This window comes from Gorilla gorilla, chromosome 23 (genome assembly GCF_029281585.2).
Source record: "Gorilla gorilla gorilla isolate KB3781 chromosome 23, NHGRI_mGorGor1-v2.1_pri, whole genome shotgun sequence".
In the NCBI taxonomy this organism is placed as follows: Eukaryota; Metazoa; Chordata; class Mammalia; order Primates; family Hominidae; genus Gorilla; species Gorilla gorilla.
In genome coordinates this window covers 26,732,084-26,753,434 of record NC_086018.1, presented here as the reverse complement: position 1 = coordinate 26,753,434, position 21,351 = coordinate 26,732,084, and the positions used below count along the sequence as shown (strand labels likewise).

The following is a 21,351-nucleotide window of genomic DNA, read 5'->3' as shown; positions in this document are numbered from 1 at the left end:
GGCGCGGTGGCTCACGTCTTTAATCCTAGCACTTTGGGAGGTCGAGGCTGGCAGATCACCTGAGGTCAGGAGTTCGAGACCAGCCTGGCCAACATGGTGAAACTCCGTCTCTATTAAAAATACAAAAATTAGCCGGGCATGGTGGCAGGCGCCTGTAATCCCAGCTACTCAGGGGTCTGAGGCAGGAGAATTGCTTAAATCCAGGAGGTGGAGGTTGCAGTGAGCCAAGATTGCACCATTGCACTCTAGCCTGGGGGACAAGAGTGAGACTTCGTCTCAAAAAAAAAACCCAAACAAACAACAAACAAAAAACAGTACATTGTTGTTAACTACAATCACCATGTTGTACAATAAATATCTGTTTTCTCTAATTTGAACAAAGATGTCATATAGGCTAAAGGTGACCCTTATTAAAGTAGGTCAGACTGGTCCTCTGCAGGCTGCATTTGGCCTATAGATATTTTATTAGGCATTTACTGATACTTACAGTGGTAATGTGAACATCCAGATGTCTTAGAGAAGTTGTAATATGTGGCCACAGTGAGTCTATAGTCCCACAACCGGAGGATCTGTAGGCACTGAGTAGAGGCTGCCTCCTTTAGATGGGAGGTATGTTTTCTCTCCCCACTTCTCCATGGTGTCTTAAACTCAACACAGCCTGACCCTGTTACATTACCTTCCTGACTTGTGTGGACAATGGCGTTTGAGCCCTTGAAGTAAACCTTGACAGGAGAAATACATCATGAGAGCCCATCAAATTTCTAGATTCTCAGATGCCACTGGGACATACAGCGTTATGAATAGCTACAAGCATAGAGGGACACTTGTGCCTGGGTGGCCAGCAGGTGTCTGTCACCAGACAAGTGCCTGCCTCTTGTGTACCAGCCTGGAATGAAATATACTCAGGTGGCTCAGATTTGTGCCAGAGACTGGATCCTTAGGTTATTCTAGGGAGGTCAAAAGCTGTCACCTGAGATCTGAGAAACTCAAGGGTCTTAACAAATTTCACCTTTCAAGATGGCATAGGCAGTTGCAAATTTATCATTGATGACTTTGTAGAATTGAAATATTTGATAATTTATCACAGGCTTGGCCCACCTGGGTGGTTAAATTATTAAATCATCAGCACTGTCCTGGGTTATAGAATTTAAAAAGTAGTTGTTTTACTTTTTTTTTTTTTTTGGCTGGGCACATTGGCTAACTCCTGTAATCCCAGCACTTTGGGAGGCCAAGGTGGGTGGATCACCTGAGGTCAGGAGTTCGAGATCAGCCTGGCCAACATGGTAAAATCCCGTCTCTACTAAAAATACAAAACTTAGCCGGGCATGGTGCTGTGCGCCTGTAATCCCAGCTACTCAGGAGGCTGAGGCACAAAACTTGCTTGAACCTGGGAGGTGGAGGTTGCAATGAGCTGAGGTCATGCCACTGCACTGCAGCCTGGGCAACAGAGTGAAACTCTCTCAAAATAAATAAATAAATAAATAAATTACTTTTTTAAAGATACAGCCCAAATAATGGAGAAAAAAGGGAATTTGTTTAGAAAATGTTATTTACCTAGCTTTACAAATATGTTGAATATGGTTTACACTATAAAATACTTAATACCGGATATATAAAGGTATAAATGGCTGAGAGATGATAATACCCGTATGGTGATACTGATGGCCTAATTTTCATTGGGATATTTACTTGCCTAGACCATTTTTTCTAGGCTCAGACTGATGGATTGGTTTTTGATTCTGGGCCTGTTGTAAATCTGCATGGGCATTTTATATTAGTGTAATTGATTGATATTCTGAGGTCAAGGAATATAAATAATGTTGTGTTACGGATTTTTTGCACTAGTTTCAGAGTGATGCTTGTAGTTCCATTGAAGCATGAAATTTGACTATCATTTATTTCTCAAGGGCTTTACAATACGTATTAGCCCACTAATACCTATTATATTACATACATACTAATTTCCTTAAGGTTACATGTTAAATGTAGTTAAAAACAGTTCTTATATTCCATATGACGAATAAATTTTAGAATCAGTGATCGCCTCTTGTGAATAAATTAATGAAACCCATTTCTACTCTTTTGTTCCTTAGTTTTTGTCTTTTTTGATCTGACTGTAGATGATCAGTCAGTTTATCCTAAGGCATTAAGAGATGAATACATCATGTCAAAAACTCTTGGAAGGTAAATTATTTTCTTATATAAATGCACTTAATTTTTTCCCTGTACATTTGGGATTGGTGGTTTCTCATTTCTGATTTTATAACACTCATTATGTATTGATAACATTTGTATGGTATCTATTTGTGTATTATTTTTTATTTTTATTTTTGTGTGTTATTTCACACAGTCATTTTAATTTATTTTTATTTTATTTCTTTGTGAGACAGGGTGTTGCTCTGTTACCCAGGCTGGAGTGTAGTGGCACGATCAGAGCTCACTGTGGCCTTGATCTCCCAGGTCAAGGGAGATCAGGCATGCAGCACCATGCACAACTAATGTGTGTTTTTGTTTTTTAGAGTTGGGGTTGCGCTGTGTTGCCAGGGCTGGTCTTGAACTCCTGGGCTCAACCCATCCTCCTGCCTTAGCCTCCCAAAGTGCTGAGATTAGTAGCGTGAGCCACCACGCCCAGCCAAGTATTTCTTTTTTTATTTCCTGTGTGTGTGTGTGTGTGTGTGTGTGTGTGTGTGTGTGTGTGTGTGTTAGTGTCAGAGTCTTGCTCTGTTGCCCAGGCTGGAGTGCAGTGGTACGATCTTGGCTTACTGCAACCTCCACTTCCAGGGCTCAAGTGATCCTCCCACCTTAGCCTCCCAAGTAGCTGGGACTATGGGCTTGTACCACCGTGCCTGGCTAATTTTTGTATTTTGTGTAGAGATGGGGTATTACCATGTTGCGCAGGCTGGTCTTGAACTCCTAAGCTCAAGCAATCCACCCGTCTCGGCCTCCCAAAGTGCTAGGATTACAGGCATGAGCCACTGTGCCTGGCCATGTGTATAGTATTTCATTGTGTATATATACACCACATTTACTTTGTCCGTTCATTCATTTATGGACACTTTGGTTGCTTCCCTATCTTGGCTATTGTGAATAATGCTGAAATGAACATGGGAGTGCAGATATCTCTTCAACATACTGATTTAAATTTTTTTTTGGATATATATCCAGAAGTGGGATTGCTGGATCATATGGTAATTACAATTTTAGCTTTTTGGGGAACCTTTATACTATTTTCCAAAATGGCTGTACTAATTTACTTTCCCACCAACAGTGTACCAGGGTTCTCTTTTCTTCACATCCTCTCCAACATTTGTTATTATTCATCTTTTTGATAATAGCCATTCTAACAGGCTTCAGGTGATGTCATTGTGGTTTTAATTTGCATTTCCTTGATGGCTAGAGATATTGAGCATTTTTCATACATCATGATAGGTGCATTTTTGATGTGTTTGATAATGATTAGTTGAAATTAACTCTTTTGCCTCACGAATTTTATTGGTGATAACTTTTTTTTTTTGAGATGGAGTTTCACTCTGTCACTCAGACTGAGGTGCAGTGGCATGATCTTGGCCCACTGCAACCCCCGCCTCCCAGGTTCAAGCTATTCTTCTGCCTCAGCCTCCTGAGTAGCTGGGACTACAGGCTTGCACCGTCACAGCCGGCTAATTTTTACTTTATTTTATTTTTTTTGAGATGGAGTTTTGTTCTTGTTGCCCAGGCTGGAGTGCAATGGTGTGGTCTCAGCTCAATGCAACCTCTGCCTCCTGGGTTCAAGTGATTCTCCTGCCTCAGCCTCCTACGTAGCTGGGATTACAGGTGCCCGCCACCACACACCTGGCTAATTTTTTTGTATTTTTAGTAGAGACGAGGTTTCACCATGTTGGCCTGGCTGGTCTTGAACTCCTGACTTCAGGTGATCTGCCTGCCTCAGCCTCCCAGAGTGCTGGATTATAGGCGTGAGCCACCACTCCCGGCCCTAATTTTTATTTATTTTTTATTGTAGAGATGAGTCTTGCTGTGTTGCCTAGGCTTGTCTCGAACTCCTGGGCTCAAGTTATCCTCCTGCCTCAGCCTCTCAAAATGTTGGGATTACGGTGTGAACCACTGCATTTTGCCAAGACATTTTTATATTAATTCATTAAGTAAATTTACTACATGTTAAGATGAGTTACATTTATTTTTTTCTTCTTGAGATGGAGTCTCGCTCTGTCACCTAGGCTAGAGTGCAGTGGCACGATCTCAGCTCACTTCAACCTCTGCCTCCTGGGTTCAAGCGATTCTTCTGACTCAGTCACCCAAGTAGCTGGGACTACAGGCCTGTGCCACCACACCCAGCTAATTTTTTGTATTTTTAGTAGAGATGGGGTTTTACCGTGTTAGCCAGGATGGTCTCGATCTCCTGACCTCATGATCCGCCTGCCTCGGTCCCCCAAAGTGCTGGGATTACAGGCATGAGCCACCGCGCCTGGCCTGAGTAACATTTTTTATAAAAAATAATTATTAAAAAGATTAGTGAGAAGAGAGGCACTGTTCAACATTTTTGCAAATTTTTTTTAACATCTGGCTTAGTTAGAAGATGGCTAGATTCTGTAATTTGTTTCGTAATTCAGTCTGTTATGTTGTCACACGCCATGTAGTGTCTGGAAATCTCCATACTTATGAGCTAATGAGAATGGAAAACACAAATAATGTCTTAGTATTATTCTGAGCATAGTTGTGGCTTTGTGGATGCCCTGCAAGGTCTTGGGGTCCTCTTGGGGTGATCCAATCATACTTTGAGAACCATTTCTTTAGGAAAGTATCAGGATACTGTTACCACATTACAAAATGCTCTTCATCCCCCTTCCTGTCTCACAAAGGTCTTTCTACTGATATTTTTGGAAACATGGAAGGAAAGTACATAAAAGGAAATAATCATCCATATTCCTGCAACATAGTTAAGCACAGTATCCTCTTTATTATATGGGAGAAATTTTAGTTTACTGATACTGAATTCAGTAACTGATATGTTTCTGTATTTGCACTGGTTGCTTGGAATCTAACCGTCAAACCCTTTCTTAAGAAATGTATGGGCTGGGCACGGTGGCTCACACCTGTAATCCTAGCACTTTGGGAGGCTGAGGTGGGTGGATCACCTGAGGTTGGGGGTTTGAGACCAGCCTGGCCAACATGGTGAAACCCTGTCTCTACTAAAAATACAAAAATTAGCCAGGTGTGGTGACACATGCCTGTAATCCCAGCTACTTGGGAGGCTGAGGCAGGAGAATAGCTTGAACCCAGGAGGCGGAGGTTGTAGTGAGCTGAGATCACGCCACTGCACTCCACCCTTGGCAACAGAGTGAGACTCTGTCTCAAAAAAAAAAAAAGAAAAAAAAGAAAAAAGAAATGTATGAGGCTGGGTATGGTGGCTCATGCCTGTAACCCCAGCACTTTGGGAAGCTGAGGCAGGTGTATCGCTTGAGTCCAGGAGTTCAAGACCAGCCTGGGCAGCTGTGGGCAATAGACAAATCCTGTCTCTAGAAAAAATAGAAAAAGTTAGCTGAGTGTGGCGGGCTGCACCTGTAGTCCCAGCTACTTGGAAGGTGGAGGTGGGAGGATTACCTGAGCCCAGGAGGTGGAGGCTGCAGTGAGCCATGATCATGCCACTGCATTCCAGCCTGGGCGATAGAGTGAGACAATGTCTCGGGAGGAAAAAAAAAAAAAAAAGAAGAAATGTATGGAATTCAGTGTTTTCCTAAGGGAAGATTTAATATGAATTCTCTAACTTGTAGCAAATGATAGAAACTCAACTCAACTGAGTCAGGTAAGAGAAAAAATTTACTGGCTTTTGTAACTGGGAAATAGCCAGGCCGGGCATAGTGGCTCACGCCTGTAATCCTGGTACTTTGGGAGGCCGAGGCTGGTGGATCACTTGAGGTCAGGAGTTTGAGACCAGCCGGGCTGACACAGTAAAACCCCGTCTCTACTAAAAATATAAACAGTAACCGGGTGTGGTGGCATATGTCTGTAGTCCCAGCTACTTGGGAGGTTGAGGCAGGAGAATCGATTGAACCCAGGAGGCGGAGGTTGCAGTGAGCCGAGATGGCATCACTGCACTCCAGCCTGGGTGACAGAGCAAGACCCTGTCTCAAAAAAATAAAATATTAAAATAAATAAATAAATAAAAATAAAAATAAGCAGGCAAATCCTTACTTCAGGCATGGCTGGATCTAGGAGGTCATTAGGCTTTACTTCATGGTCTTTGAGTTCTGATGGTCTGGTTGACTGCGTCTAAGAGCTCCTGCAGTGTCACCAGGGCTCTAGCTCCATCTCTTGATTCAGCTGTTTGTTGGTTTCCTATAGAATTGTTCTCTCTATGTGGTAGGAAAAATGGCTACCAGGGGCTGCAGAATGATATTTTCTTTGTCTAGAAACTACAACAGAGAGAAGTCTGTCTCCCAATGTCAGCATTTGATTTCAAGGGCAACTCTGGCTGTAAGTATGAATGAATGACAGGGTGTTGCTCTGTGTCTCAGGCTGGAGTGCGGTGGCATGATCATGGCTCACTGCTCCAGCTCAGTTTTGGTTATGTAGCTATCCTGTGTTTCTAGGAGTAGGGGTTGTGCCATAGTAGACACCCAGCTAGAGCTGCATGGACTTGGGGAGGAATTCCCAGGCAAAGGGTGACTGTTTCCAGGAGAAGGGAAATTGGAAAGTGCTTTGAGCTGATTTTAAAAAGAATAGTTACATGGACCCTTACCTCATACCATACATAAGAATTAATTCAAAGTGGAACCAAGAATGAAATATAAGAGGTAAAACTATACAACTCTGGGAGGAAAGCATAGGGACAACTCTTCATGACCTTGTATTTGGCAGTGGTTTCTTACATAAGACACCAAAAGCACAGCAACAAAAGAAAAAATAGATAAATTAGACTTAATCAAAATTAAAAACTTTTGTGCCTCAAAAGATACCTATCAAGAAGTGAAAACAAAACCAACAGAATGATTAAATATTTGCAAGCCCTATATCTGATAAGGGCTTATGTCTAGAATAGATAAAGACATCTTAGAACTGTACAATAAAAAAACAAACAACCTGCCATTTAAAAATGGGCAAAGGCACTGCACTGCAGCCTGGGCGACAGAGTGAGATCCTGTCTCTAAAATCAAAACAAAACAAAAAAATGGGCAAAGGGCTTGAATAGACATTTCTCTCAAGAACACATACAATGGCCAAAAAGCACATCAAAAGATGCTGAATATCATTAGTCATTAGGGCAATATAAATCAAAACCACAATGAGATACCACTTCACACCTACCTACTAGGCTGACCATAATAAGGAAACAGAAACTAGTAACTGTTGGTGAGGATGTGGAGAAATTGGAACCCCCATGCACTGCTAATGGGAATGTAAAATGATGTAGCCACTGTGGAAAATAGTTTGGTGATTTCTTAAAAAGGTAAACATCTGAGCTCTATGGGGCATAAAAAACAACAACAACAAACAACAACAGAAAAAGGTAAACATAGAATTATCACGTGACCGAGAAATTCTCCTTCTAGGTATATAAATTCCCCAATTTAAAAAACAAGTGTCCAGGCTGGGCATGGTGGCTCACGCCTCTAATCCCAGCACTTTGGGAGGCTGAGGTGGGTGGATCGCTTGAGGTCAGGAGTTCGAGACCAGCCTGCCCAACATGGTGAAACCCCGTCTCTACTAAAAATACAAAAATTAGTTGGGCGAGGTGGCACACACCTGTAATCCCAGCTATTCAGGAGGCTGAGGCACGAGAATTGCTTGAAGCCAGGAGGCAGAGGTTGTAGTGAGCCGAGATTGTGCCACTGCACTCCAGCCTGGGTGACAGATCGAGCCTATATCTCAAAAAAAAAGCAAACAAGTGTTCAGACAAAAACTTGTACGTGTGGCCGAGTGCGGTGGCTCACGCCTGTAATCCCAGCACTTTGGGAGGCCGAGATGGGAGGATCACGAGGTCAGGAGATCAAGACCATCCTGGCTAACACAGTGAAACCCCCTCTCTACTAAAAATACAAAAAGATTAGCCGGTCGTGGTGGCGGGCGCCTGTAGTCCCAGCTACTCGGGAGGCTGACGCAGAATGGCGTGAACCCGGGAGGCAGAGCTTGTGGTGAGCCGAGATCACGCCACTGCACTCCAGCCTGGGTGACTGAGCGAGACTCCGTCTCAAAAAAAAAAAAAAAAGAAAACTTGTACATAAATGTTCATAGCAGCTTTAGTCACAATGAAGAAGTGTAATTTATCTATTGTTTTTCTTTTGTTGCTTATGCTTTTGTTGTCATACTGAAGAAACCATTTACAAAAGGTGGAAACAACCAAATAAATGTCCGTCAGAAGGTGAATAGATAAACTATGATACTTCCATATAATGGAATATTATTCAGCTGTAAAAAGGAATGAAGTACCACAAATGTTATGGCATTATGCTAAGTGAAAGAATCCAGACATGAAAGGCTACATATTGTATGATTACATCAATATGAAATATTCAGAATAGGCAAATCAATATTTAGAGAAAGCAGATTAATGGTTGCCGGGGGCTGGGGGCTGAGGGCTGGGGACAGGGTACAGTGAGGAGTGACTGCTTAATTGCTTAACAGGTACAGGGTTTCCATTTGAGCTAATGAGAAAGTTCTGGAATTAGATGCTGATGGTTGTAGAACATTGGCAAGTGTACTTAATGCTACTGAATTGTACACTTTAAAATGATTACAGTGGTAAATTTTGTGTTATGTATATTTAACACAATAAAAAGATGTCTTGGTAAGCCCCTCAACTCACCCCTTCAAAACCCACAATAGTTATAATAGTCTACTTCATAATGGGTAATTGATGCCCTAGTAGCCATTATCTTGGGCTGACCCAAGCTTTGGAGGACAGATCCTACTCAGGATTAACTGTGTTCTGGGTAATGGCTTGGAGAGCATTCCTCCTCCATGAGTAGTATCCCATTTAACTGCAAATCTCTGTGAGAGGTTGCTGAAAGTAGGCTGATTGTGTAATACTTTTGGTTTCTTAGGTAATCTGATTTGATTTAGGGTGCAACTTATGTCATCAACTGCTTATGCACTTCCTTTGAAGATGGAGAATAAGAAGGAAAGAAATATATCCATTAAAGTTATTCATTTGCAGATTCTGTTTACTGTTATTTGTTTTGGGCACTTATTTTTGACCAGGGAGGACTGTTTCTAGTTAATGTTTTTCTGACCTCTCGGATATGTAGTTTCTCTCTCATTTTTCTCTTAGTATCTTTCTGGGAATTTCACAATCCAGGGCTACAGTAAGTCTCATGTTTGTATGGCTCGGCTCAGAAATGGAATTTGGAGCTGACTTAGTGTTTTTGGCTGTTAAGCCCTTGACATTTTACATTGGTGAAGTTTCACTGTGTCCTCTGCAAACAGGGACAATGGAAAGGTTGTTATATGGAATGTCTGTAAATTCTAATACTTGAAGTGGACCCAGGAGTGGTAGGTCTCATAATGAAAAACATTCAGACAATCACTATCTTTGTTTTTCCCTCTAGTGGTGCCTGTGGAGAGGTAAAGCTGGCTTTCGAGAGGAAAACATGTAAGAAAGTAGCCATAAAGATCATCAGCAAAAGGAAGTTTGCTATTGGTTCAGCAAGAGAGGCAGTAAGTACCAATAAAAGGCTGATCACCTTTTATTAACACGTCTTCATAACTTCCCAAAATAATCTTAGATTGATGATTTTTAAACTCAGTAATAACCCCCTGCTTAGATGGATGAATTTGTGAGTATCAAAGAACATGGAAAATTTTGGGGCATCTTTGATTACTCTAGAAACTTTTACTTATAGATAATTTTGGTTCCAAAAGTATTTAATTGTACATAATAATGAGCATAGTGGGAAATTTTTTTTTTTCTTCCAAGTTCAAAGTTGTTACAAGATTGTTTTTACAATAAATGACAGGAAATTATAGAAAAAAATTCAGCCATAATCCCCACTGTAACCCCACAGCTGTTTTCAGTTTTCCTTTTCCTTCTAGGTTTTGTTCAGATGAAATCGTATTTTTAGATGGTTGAAATCATCTTGTATATACAGTTTTGTATTTTGCTTTTCCACAAATGCATTATAGCATAGACTTTTGCCTAATACATCCTTTTTGATGACTGAGTTTTCATGTCATCAACTTTATTGTAATTTACTTAACCATTTCTCTGGCTGATCATTTAGGTAATTTCTTATTCTTTGCTGTTCTGGGTAATATGGCAGTGAGTATCCCTGGTTTATGGATTAGCCATAGATTTTTAAAATTTTAATTAAATCATTGAAATAGCCTTTCTTTATAGCAGCCATTTATTTTACTACTTTTTTATAATCCACATTTACTGTATGGGAGAGATGGCCAAATGCATTGGTCTTTCCACATGTGACTCAACAAAGTAATGTAAAACACAGCCTCTAATCACATTTTCCCTAGTGGCCAGCTGTTTCTGGCTATTATACTTTCACATTCTTTAAAGATCAATTTTTTTCCCCCTAGACAATGCCATTCTCACATGGCAAGAGGAATTTCCTTTTTGTGTTCACTTTGTTATAGATCTTTTCCCCTATGATTCTAAGATTTGTTTCCCATTTTGGGGAGAAGAAAATACCAACTAGATTGTTAAAAACTGGGGGTAAAATTTTATGTTTTGATTTCATTATTTGAATCAGATTGGACCCTTTCTGACCATTCTGTTATCAGAGTATACCCTGACTTGGTAATGAGTTTAGCGGCTTACAGGAAGAGGCAGGCTCTTAAAATTAAACATCTGGGTTTCTTAGCTGAAGTTTATTTTACATAAATATGTAATTCTATCTCCTCTTTGCTTGTGGAGGGTGTAGCCCAGGAAGTTGAGTTACTTGATTCATCCTTTTGGAATTGTAACAGAACAACTTTAGTACCCTGAAGCCTCCTCTTGTCAGAGTCTCAGTAAATATGCGAGCCTGCTGTTGAAGTTGGAACCTGTATCTGCTCTATTAGCAGAAATTTGACTTCACATTTTCTTTATATAGTTAATTGAACACCTTCTCGTTCATGTTTTTTGTTTATCATTTTAATGAATAAAAATAGTTCCATAGCTAATAAGTAGGGTTTACTAATTAAAATGAACACAGTGGAAACACACTTGTTTCTGACTGTGGAGACTAGGGCAAGTGGCTTCTGTTTTCTGAGCCTTGGTTGCCCCATCTGTAAGATGGGGATTCTGAGGCTTATGAGACATGATCTCTGTAAATAAAGAGCTTGGCACAGGGCCTGGCCATTTATTGAATGCTTACTATTTGCCAAGCATTTTACAAAGTTATTTTAGGTGAGGTATTTAAGTCATTGACCTCTGGGCTTTGATTTCTTTGTATGAGTAGAGCTGGGTTTGGAACTCAGGCAGCCTTGAGTCAACTGAGTTTAACTGTAAATGTTTTTTTAAATATTGGCAATTATTATTATTAATAAACTCTGTTATTCTATTTATCAAAGGACCCAGCTCTCAATGTTGAAACAGAAATAGAAATTTTGAAAAAGCTAAATCATGTAAGTATTATTATATGACTCATACTTAGATTTATCTATCTCAAAATATGAGAAGAGTATAAAGCCTTTCAGTATAATAAAGATAATATTGGCCAGGTGTGGTGGCTGATGCCTGTAACCCTAGCACTTTGGGAGGCCGAGGTGGGTGAATCACCTGAGGTCAGGAGTTCGAGACCAGCCTGGCCAACATGGTGAAACCCTGTCTACTAAAAATACAAAAATTTAGCTGGGCATGGTGGCATATGCCTGTAATCCCAACTACTTGGGAGGCTGAGGCAGGAGAAGTGCTTGAACCTGGGAGGCAGAGATTGCAGTGAGCCAAGATCGTGCCACTGCACTCCAGCCTGGGCGACAGAGTGAGACTCTGTCTCAGAAAAAAAAACAAAAAAAAAATTAAAAGAATAAATAAAGCTAATATTAACCTGGGTTCTTTAACTTATGTGTACATGCACACACATGCCTAGCTGTCATTTAGCTGGGAAGAGTTTTACCCCAAAATGTTACTGAGTGAACAATACCGTATAAAGATTTCATGATTAAATAAATAAATGACATTTCTTCTGAGTTAGTTCTTGACCAAAAGATATAGCAATTATTCTATCTCATAGACATAACTGGTTATATTAGAGAAGACAGTGTTAATTTTAGTAAATTTGGTTTAGTTATACCTGAAGTTTTAACACTTTTGAATATCTTTTATTTGGAGTAATCCAAATAAATCCAAGGGTATCCATTAAGTATGACAACATCCTGTCCTTATATCTGATTAAATGGTGTCTGTGGCCTAGTTCTTATCTTTTTGTGCAATGATGACTATGTCTCAATGAAAAATGTGTCTCACTTTTAAAAAGTGAGAAGAAAAATTAGAGGGTGGGCCTAATCTTGTCTTGCTTTTTTTTGTTTTTTTCCAGTTTCTTCGTTAATTCATAAGTGCCCATGAAGGCATAAGCTCATTAGGCAATGGCATTAAACTCAAGGCAAGACCTCTCTCCTGTCCAGCTAATGATGATCTTATTCTGGCGTTTTTTTTTTTTTTTTTTTGAGACGGAGGCTCGCTCTGTCGCCCAGGCTGGAGTGCAGTGGCGCAATCTCGGCTCACTGCAAGCTCCGCCTCCTGGGTTCATGCCATTCTCCTGTCTCAGCCTCCCGAGTAGCTGGGCACACCACCGCGCCCGGCTAATTTTTTGTATTTTTTAGTAGAGAGGGGGTTTCACCATGTTAGCCAGGATGGTCTCTATCTCCTGACCTCGTGATCCCCCCACCTCAGCCTCCCAAAGTGCTGGGATTACAGGCGTGAGTCATCGTGCCTGGCCTTATTCTGGCTTTTAACCTCCAAATAGCAAAAAGGTTTCTTCTCTCTTTTTCTACCTCTCCAAATCCCTCAAAAAAGTCAGTAGAAACTGAGGAGCAATTACTGTTGTTGACACAATACTTCAGCAGGTTCCTTTAGAACTCTGTGAGTGGACCTGAAAACCTATGAGAACCTGAGTGGCTGACCTTCCTGCTTGGCTTTCTTCTCTTTCTTTTGCAAATTATTCGTCCTCTCTGAATTTGCCAGGTCCTTTTCCCAAGAGATTAGGAGTCTCTCTTTAACATACACACACACACACACACACACGCACACACACATACACACACACACACACATATTTTTAGAGACAGTCTGTCTCTGTTACCCAGGCTTCAGTGTAGTGGCACAATCATAGCTCACTGCAGCCTCAAACTCCTAGGACCAAGCGATACTCCTGCCTCAGCCTCCTGAGTAGCTGGGACTATAGGCATGTGTCACACCATACCCTGCTGGGAGAGAGGAGCCCTCCAATTTTCTGGGGTGGGGTTGCATCAGACCTACCCTTAAGATAAACACAAATGCGCTGGGCGCGGTGGCTCACGCCTGTAATCCCAGCACTTTGGGAAGCCGGGGCGGGTGGATCATGAGGTCAGGAGATCAAGACCATCCTGGCTAACACGGTGAAATCCCATCTCTACTAAAAATACAAAAAAAAATTAGCCGGGCGTGGTGGCAGGTGCCTGTAGTCCCAGCTACTCGAGAGGCTGAGGCAGGAGAATGGCGTGAACCTGGGAGGCGGAGCTTGCAGTGAGCCGAGATTGTGCCACTGCACTCCAGCCTGGGCAACAGAGCAAGACTCCGTCTCACAAAAAAAAAAAAAAAAAGATAAACACAAATGCTCAGGGAATTTTCTCTGATGTCAGATGATCTTCAAACGTAACATTTGTACAAATCCGGTGTCCAGTGCAATAGAGAAGAATTCAAAACCTAAAAAAGATTTCTAGACATATTTATTTGCATTTTACAAGGGCACAAGAAACTCTTGGGAATTAAACATGGGCCCATGAGTGCATTTTGATGCTTGGGGACAATAAGTAGAGTCTAGCGGCCAAGAGAGCCTGACCTTTGGAGTCAGAGATTGATGTGATTACTTTTCGAACACTTATCATGCCAGTTGTCTTGTGGACCCCGGCGGTGGTAAGCACAGATAGAGCTGTCCTTCCCTTCCCTCACTTTAGTGTGACTTTAGTGTGGAGGCAGACCTGGGTTCCTGTCTCAGTACTATCAAAGAAGCTGAGAAGTCATTTGAGAAGTTCATTTTATTTATTGGAGCCCCCGTTTCCTCAGCTGTACAATGAAGACAATAAGAATACTTATGTCACAAGGTCAGTGTGAGAATTTAATGAGACGTGCTCCTAAAGCTTTCAGTGCAGACAACACACCTGGAGAGTTACAGAGATCGTTATTTCCCTGAACTGCTTTCCCAGTATGACCTAAGTGGAAGGTGTGGGTTAGTAACTTCTGATTCCTGGTAGAGAGACCCTTTTAGCTGTGACAGCCCCAGGCAGTGACCCTGGAGGTAGCGGACACTAGAGGAAGTAACTCACACTGGTTCTGACTATCGGACACCTCTTCATGCTCTGTTAGCTCCAGACCCCACCCATTTTCAGATAGGTACTGGCACTGCCCATTATGAAGCCAACCAGAACCAAGCAGTTCCCTTTTTCCTTCTTTCTGTTCCTTTTCTATATGTGTCTTTTCTTCTTGTTCTCCTTTATTTATTTGTTTATTTATTTGTGTATGAGATGGAGTCTCCGTCTGTTGCCCAGGCTGGAGTGCAGTGGCATGATCTCGGCTTAATGCAACCTCCGCCTCCAGGGTTGAAGTGATTCTGCCTCAGCCTCCTGACTAGCTGGGATTACAGGCGCCCGCCACCAGGCTCAGCTAATTTTTGTATTTTTAGTAGAGATGGGGTTTTGCCATGTTGGCCAGGCTGGTCTTGAACTCCTGACCTCAGGTGATCTGCCTGCCTTGGCCTCCCAAAGTGCTGAGATTACAGGCGTGAGCCACTGCTCCTGGCTTTATTCTCCTTTAAAAGGTACTTTTTACAGCCGTGCATGGTGGCTCATGCCTGTAATCCCAGCACTTTGGGAAGCTGAGGTGGGAGGATCGCTTGAGCCCGGAAGGTTGAGACTGCAGTGAGCCATGATCACCCCATTGCACTTCAGCCTGGGCAGCAGAGTGAGACCCTGTCTCAAAAAACAAAAGCAAAACAAAACAAAAAACACACAAAAAACCTGACCACATGACTCGAGCTACCTGTTTATGTTTTCCCCATCCTACCCAGAGGTAATGCCATTACCTTGAATGCTGTGTGTACTGTCCCTTTGTGTGTGTGTGTGTGAGCTGGAGTGTTGCTCTGTTGCCAGGCTGGAGCGCACTGGCGTGATCTCGGCTTAGTGCAACCTCTCCCTCCCGGGCTCAGGTGGTTCTCCTGCCTCAGCCTCCTGAGCAGCTGGGACTACAGGTTTGTGCTACCACACTCAGCTAATTCAGATAATTTTTGTATTTTTGGTAGAGACAGGGTTTCACCATGTTGGCCAGGGTGGTCTTGATCTCTTGACTTGGTGATCTGCCCGCTTCAGCCTCCCAAAGGGCTGGGATTACAGGCATGAGCCACTGTGCCTGGCCTGTCCCTTGCTTATTTTATTTTATTTTATTTTATTTTATTTTATTTTATTTCATTTCATTTCATTTCATTTCATTTCATTTCATTTCATTTCATTATTTCATTTCATTTCATTTCATTTCATGTTTTTGAGACGGAGTTTCACTCTTGTTGCCCAGGCTGGAGTGCCATGGTGCGATTTTGGCTCACTGCAAACTCTGCCTCCCGGGTTCAAGCGATTCCCAGGTACAAGCGATTCTCCTGTCTCAGCCTCCCAAGTAGCTCGGATTACAGGCATGCACCACCACGCCCAGCTAATTTTTTTGTATTTAGTAGAGACAGGGTTTCACCATGTTAGTCAGGCTGGTCGCGAACTCCTGACCTCAGGTGATCCACTTGACTTGGCCTCCTAAAGTGCTGGGATTACAGGCGTGTGCCACCGCACCCGGCCCCTTGCTTTTTTAAAGCCACATATATGTATATCCCTAAATAATATAGTTTTACTGCTTGTTTCTGAATCTTATAAAAATGATATAGATTGAGTGTCCCTTATCCAAAACGCCTGGGACCAGAGGTTTTTGGGTCTTAAATCTTTTTGGATTTTGGAACATTTGCATTGTACTTCCTGGTTGAATATTCCAGATCCAAAAATCTGAAATCCAGAATGCTCCAATGAGTATTTCCTTTGAGTGTTGTGTCAGCTCTCAAAAAGATTTGGGGCCGGGCGCAGTGGCTCACACCTGTAATCCCAACACTTTGGGAGGCTGAGGCGGGTGGATCACGAGGTCAGGAGTTCAAGACTGGCCCAGCCAAGATGGTGAAACCATGTCTCTACTAAAAATACAAAAATTAGCCGGGTGCAGTGGCAGGCGCTCATAATCCCAGCTACTCAGGAGGCTGAGGCGGGAGAATGGCGTGAACCCGGGAGGCAGAGCTTGCAGTGAGCCGAGATCTCGCCACTGCACTCCAGCCTGGGTGACAGCGCAAGACTCTGTCTCAAAAAAAAAAAGATTTGGATTTTGGGAGTATTCAGATTTTCTATTTTTGTATGTGGGATGCTCAACTTGTATCATACTCTTTGAAGTCTTTTGTGACTTGCCTTTTTCATTCAGCATTATGCTTCCAAGACCCATCTATGGTGGGAAAACTGGGGATTCATTCATTGCTATATAACAATTCATTGTGGGAAGGTTCCATTGGAGGATCTTAATCAGAATGATGAGTAATGAATATGATGAAATACACATTATGGGAAGATCAATCTGGCAAGTTTTACCACTCTTTTGAATCTAAAACCAAAAAATCTGATGACTCTTTTCTTTTTAATTCTGATATAACTACAGTCCTCCTCTGTGCTGGGGTGTGTGTCCCTGATGAATACTCACCAAATCTTTTATTTACCCACTGAGCTTAACTGTCTTCTGACTTTTGTACCGTAAAAACAATAGGTGTGCCCACCGGGCGTGGTGGCTCACTGCTGTAATCCCAACACTTTGGGAGGCTGAGGTGGGTGGATCACTTGAGGCCAGGAGTTCAAGACGAACCTGGCCAACATGGTGAAACCCTCTCTCTACCAAAAATACAAAAATTAGCTGGGTGTGGTGGTGCACGCCTGTAGTCCCAGCTACTCAGGAGGCTGAGGCAGGAGAATCGCTTGAACCCGGGAGGCGGAGGTTGCAGTGAGCTGAGATCATGCCACTGCACTTCAGCCTGAGCGACAAAGTGAGACTCTGTCTCAAATAAAGAAAATGAGACTGTCTCAAAATAAAAAAAAAGAAAGAAAAATAAAAAAAATAGGTGTGCTAAGTATGAAGTCATGATATTGTATAGGCATTTTAAAATGTGCAGTATTCTCTTCCTTACCCTCAGTGTTCTCCATGCACCCTGCATTGATCAGCGGTCATGAACTATCAGCCATAGGTGTGTGTGTGTGTGTGCGTCTGTCTGTCTGTCTGTCTATCTCTCTCTCTCTCTCTGTCTCTCTACCCCCGACCCAAGTGTGTTTTAGAGTTCTTATAAAATTAGAATTTTCCCCTTCCTTTGAAAAATGGTAGGATCTTGTTCCATGGGGTCCAATTGCCTGGAGGTTCCAGTTGCCCAGAGCTTAAATAACCCTTGTTTGGCAGCATGGCTGGGCTCCTACTTGACTGCTTTTATTCATGCTACTTGTCAGTCTCCCTCAGGGTTCCTTAGGCTGTCCTTGAGTACCTCTGCTCTGGGGTAGTGAGGAAGAAGACTGGGAAGAGACCCAGCCTTCATTCCCAGGTAGCATCCTTGCATATGAAATATGAACTAGTCTCTCACCATCATGGTGGGGTGGAAAATTTCTTGCATGTTCTCACTGAGGAGTTGGCTAGATTCTGTCTGCCTTCTCCCCTGATTGAACTTCCAAGCCTCTGAGGCAGGGGGCCAGATGCCTGTTCTTGGCCTCCCTGTCCCTCTGGGCAGATGTTCTAAGCGCTTGTGGTTTTCCTCTTGGGAGTTTCTCACTACTTTCCCTTTTTTCTCCCCCTCTTCTTAGCCTTGCATCATCAAGATTAAAAACTTTTTTGATGCAGAAGATTATTATATTGTTTTGGAATTGTAAGTAGTAAACTTTTTAAAAATTTCTGTTCCCATTCAAATGCTTATAAAGCCACCAAAGAATCTAATGTAGGCTTGCCTTTCTCATCCTGGGGGGCCTCAACGTATGTATGTAGTAGTGGGGCCCACAAAGTCTGTGTATAGGGGGTTAATATCAACCCTAAAAACCCTCCAATGTTTCCAAAAATAGGTGGTATGGGATTCCAGGTCCTGGATCTGTGACTAGGACTTGAACTCCACTCTGCAGTTGACTAGCTGACCACCCATGGGTCAGTTTAACTCACTTTTCTGAGTCTCATCTTCATAGTGTTAAATGGGGATTATAATGAACCCCCACATGCAGAGTCCTTGTATGAATTAAATGCTATGAGGGATGGAAATCCCCCAGCAGAGCACCTGGCACATGTGTGTACTCACCATGGGGCAATATTGTTATAATTGGCTCACCATAACTGTGGGTTTTTACATCCGTGTATTCAACAAACCTCAGATCGAAAATACTTAGAAAAATAAAATGGATGGTTGTATCTGTACCAAACATGAACAAACATTTTTCTTGTTATTATTTTCTAAACAGGACTGTAGAACCACTATTTACATAACGTTTACATTGTATTAGGTTTTGTAAGTAGTTTAGAGATTATTTAAAGTATCCAGGGCCAGGTGCAGTGGCTTACGCCTGTAATCCCAGCACTTTGGGAGGCCGAGGTGGGTGGATCACCTGAGGTCAGGAGTTCAAGACCAGCCTGGCCAATGTGATGAAACCCCATCTCTACTAAAAATACAAAAATTAGCCGAGTGTGGTGGCGCACACCTGTTACTTCAGCTACTCAGAAGGCTGAAGCAGGAGAATAGCTTGAACCCGGGAGGCAGAGGTTGCGGTGAGCTGAGATTGTGCCACTGTACTCCAGCCTGGGCCACAGAGTGAGACTCCGTCTCAAAAAAAAAAAAAAGGGCCGGGCGCAGTGGCTCACATCTGTAATCCCAGCACTTAGGGAGGCCAAGGCGGGCGGATCACAAGGTCAGGAGATTGAGACCATCCTGGCTAACACGGTGAAACCCTGTCTCTACTAAAAATACAAAAAATTAGCTGGGTGTGGTGGTGGGTTCCTGTAGTCCCAGCTACTTGGGAGGCTGAGGCAGGAGAATGGCGTGAACCCAGGAGGCGGAGCTTGCAATGAGCTGAGATCGCGCCACTGCATTCCAGCCTGGGTGACAGAGCGAGACTCCGTTTCAAAAAAAAATAAAAAAAAAAAAATAGAGAAAGAAAGTATACAGGATACAGCCTGGGCAATATGGTGAAACCCCATCTGTACAAAACACACACACACACACACACACACACACACACACACACACACAATTAGCCGGGCATGGTGGCACGTGCCTGGAATCCCTCTTATTTAGGAGGCTGAGGTGGGAGGATCACCTGAGCTTGGGAAGTCAAGGCTGTAATGAGCTGAGATTGTGCCACTGCACTCCAGCCTGGACAATGGGAGTGAGACTCTGCCTCAAAAAAAAAAAAAAAATAGTATATGGGATGATATACATAGATTATATGCAAATCTTATGCCATTTTATATAAAGGGCTTGAGCATAATGGATTTTGGTCTCTGAGAGAGCTCCTGGAACCAATTCCCCATGGATACTGAGGGACGACTCTACTCTGAAATATCTACCTGGGTAGCACTTTCTATGCGGGTCCTTTCAATCCAGGACCAGGTTGCATGGTGGCACCTGAGTATCTTTCAGTGTCTTGGTAGTTTATTTCGGTGGCGATAATGTCTTGTGTTATTTGGTGTAATCAGAATAACTTCCTGTCTCATTTCTGGAAGATGCCTGTCTTGATATCTGCTCCTGCATAAATATTAAGTGTTTCTGGGAGCAGCTATTGTGGCAGGCACAGAATGCTTTGCTCCTCGTTGGCAAATCGTATCTATGCAGGGTGATCATTAAGACTGTATAGACAACAGGCTGGGTGTGGTGGCTCACACCTGTAATCCCAGGACTTTGAGAGGCTGAGGTGGGCGGATCCTTTGAGGCCAGGAGTTCAAGACCAGCCTGGCCAACATGGCAAAACCCCGTCTCTACTAAAAATACAAAAATTAGCCAGGCATGGTGGCATGTGCCTGTAGTCCCAGCTCCTTGGGTGGCTGAGGCATGGAGAATCGCTTGAACCTGGGAGGCGGAGGTTGTAGTGAGCCGTGATGGACAGAGCAAGACTGTCTCAAAAAACATAAGAAAAAAGAAAAAAGACTATATGGTAAAAACACCCCTGATCACCCCTGATCACAGCACTGGGAGAGCCTGGAGCCCGATGTGGATCTGCTGCTATCAAATAGGAGATTGTTACCTGACTGAATCCAGTTAACACAGTTTAATAAAAGTGATAATACAGAGCCGGGCACGGTGGCTCACGCCTGTAATCCCAGCACTTTGAGAGGCCGAGGGGAGCAGATCACCTGAGGTCAGGAGTTCGAGACCAGCCTGACCAACATGGAGAAACCGCATCTCTACTAAAAATACAAAATTAGCCGGGCATGATGGTGAATGCCTGTAATCCCAGCTACTTGGGAGGCTGAGGCAGGAGAATCGCTTGAACCTGGGAGGTGGAGGTTGCGGTGAGCCAAGATTGAGCCATTGCATTCCAGCCTGGGCAATAAGAGCGAAACTCTGTCTCAAAATAAATAAATAAATAAAGGAATAACCTTGCCAAGCAGCTGTGGCAGGAGCTTTTCTTACATCAGCCATCTCTTAATTTTTATAACAACCATCAAGGTAGATGGTATCATCCCTATTTTTTAAGTGGTAGAAACAAGCTCAGAGAGGTTAAATAGCTTTCCCAAAGTCCAAAAGCTGGGAAATGGTAGAGTTAGGGTCCAGATCCTGGTTGTCTGTTTGTAAAATTCTGTTTGCTCTTCTACATCAGTCTCAGAATCATCTGTGGTGTGTGATAAAAATGCAAACTCCTGACTGGGTGCAGTGGCTTATGCCTGTAATCCCAGCACTTTTGGGAGGGCAAAGTGGGCAGATCACTTGAGGCCAGGAATTTGAGACCAACCTGGCCAACATGGCAAAACCTTGTCTCTACTAAAAAAAATACAACAATTAGCCGGGCATGGTGGCGCATACCTGTAATCCCAGCTACTTGGGAGGCTAAGGCATGAGAATCACTTGAACCTGGGAAGCAGCGGTTGCAGTGAGCCAAGATCGCACCACTGCACTCCAACCTGGGTGACAGAGCGAGGCTCTGTCT

The 21,351-nt window shown here is 42.9% G+C and overlaps 1 protein-coding gene across 6 annotated transcripts in view; it reads left to right on the top strand.

Annotated features, from left to right (window-relative positions):
* CHEK2 (checkpoint kinase 2) overlaps positions 1–21,351 on the top strand; it is a 54,345-nt gene that overhangs the window by 20,482 nt on the left and 12,512 nt on the right. For 4 of the 6 annotated variants that reach the window (XM_031005586.3, XM_055374089.2, XM_055374088.2 and 1 more), the window contains 4 exons: positions 2,094–2,184; positions 9,543–9,651; positions 11,500–11,553; positions 18,034–18,095. In XM_031005586.3, coding sequence (XP_030861446.1) covers positions 2,094–2,184; positions 9,543–9,651; positions 11,500–11,553; positions 18,034–18,095 — 316 coding nt within the window. The remainder of the gene's footprint in view (positions 1–2,093; positions 2,185–9,542; positions 9,652–11,499; positions 11,554–18,033; positions 18,096–21,351) is intronic. The other 2 variants (XM_055374091.2, XM_055374090.2) reach the window with 1 other exon arrangement.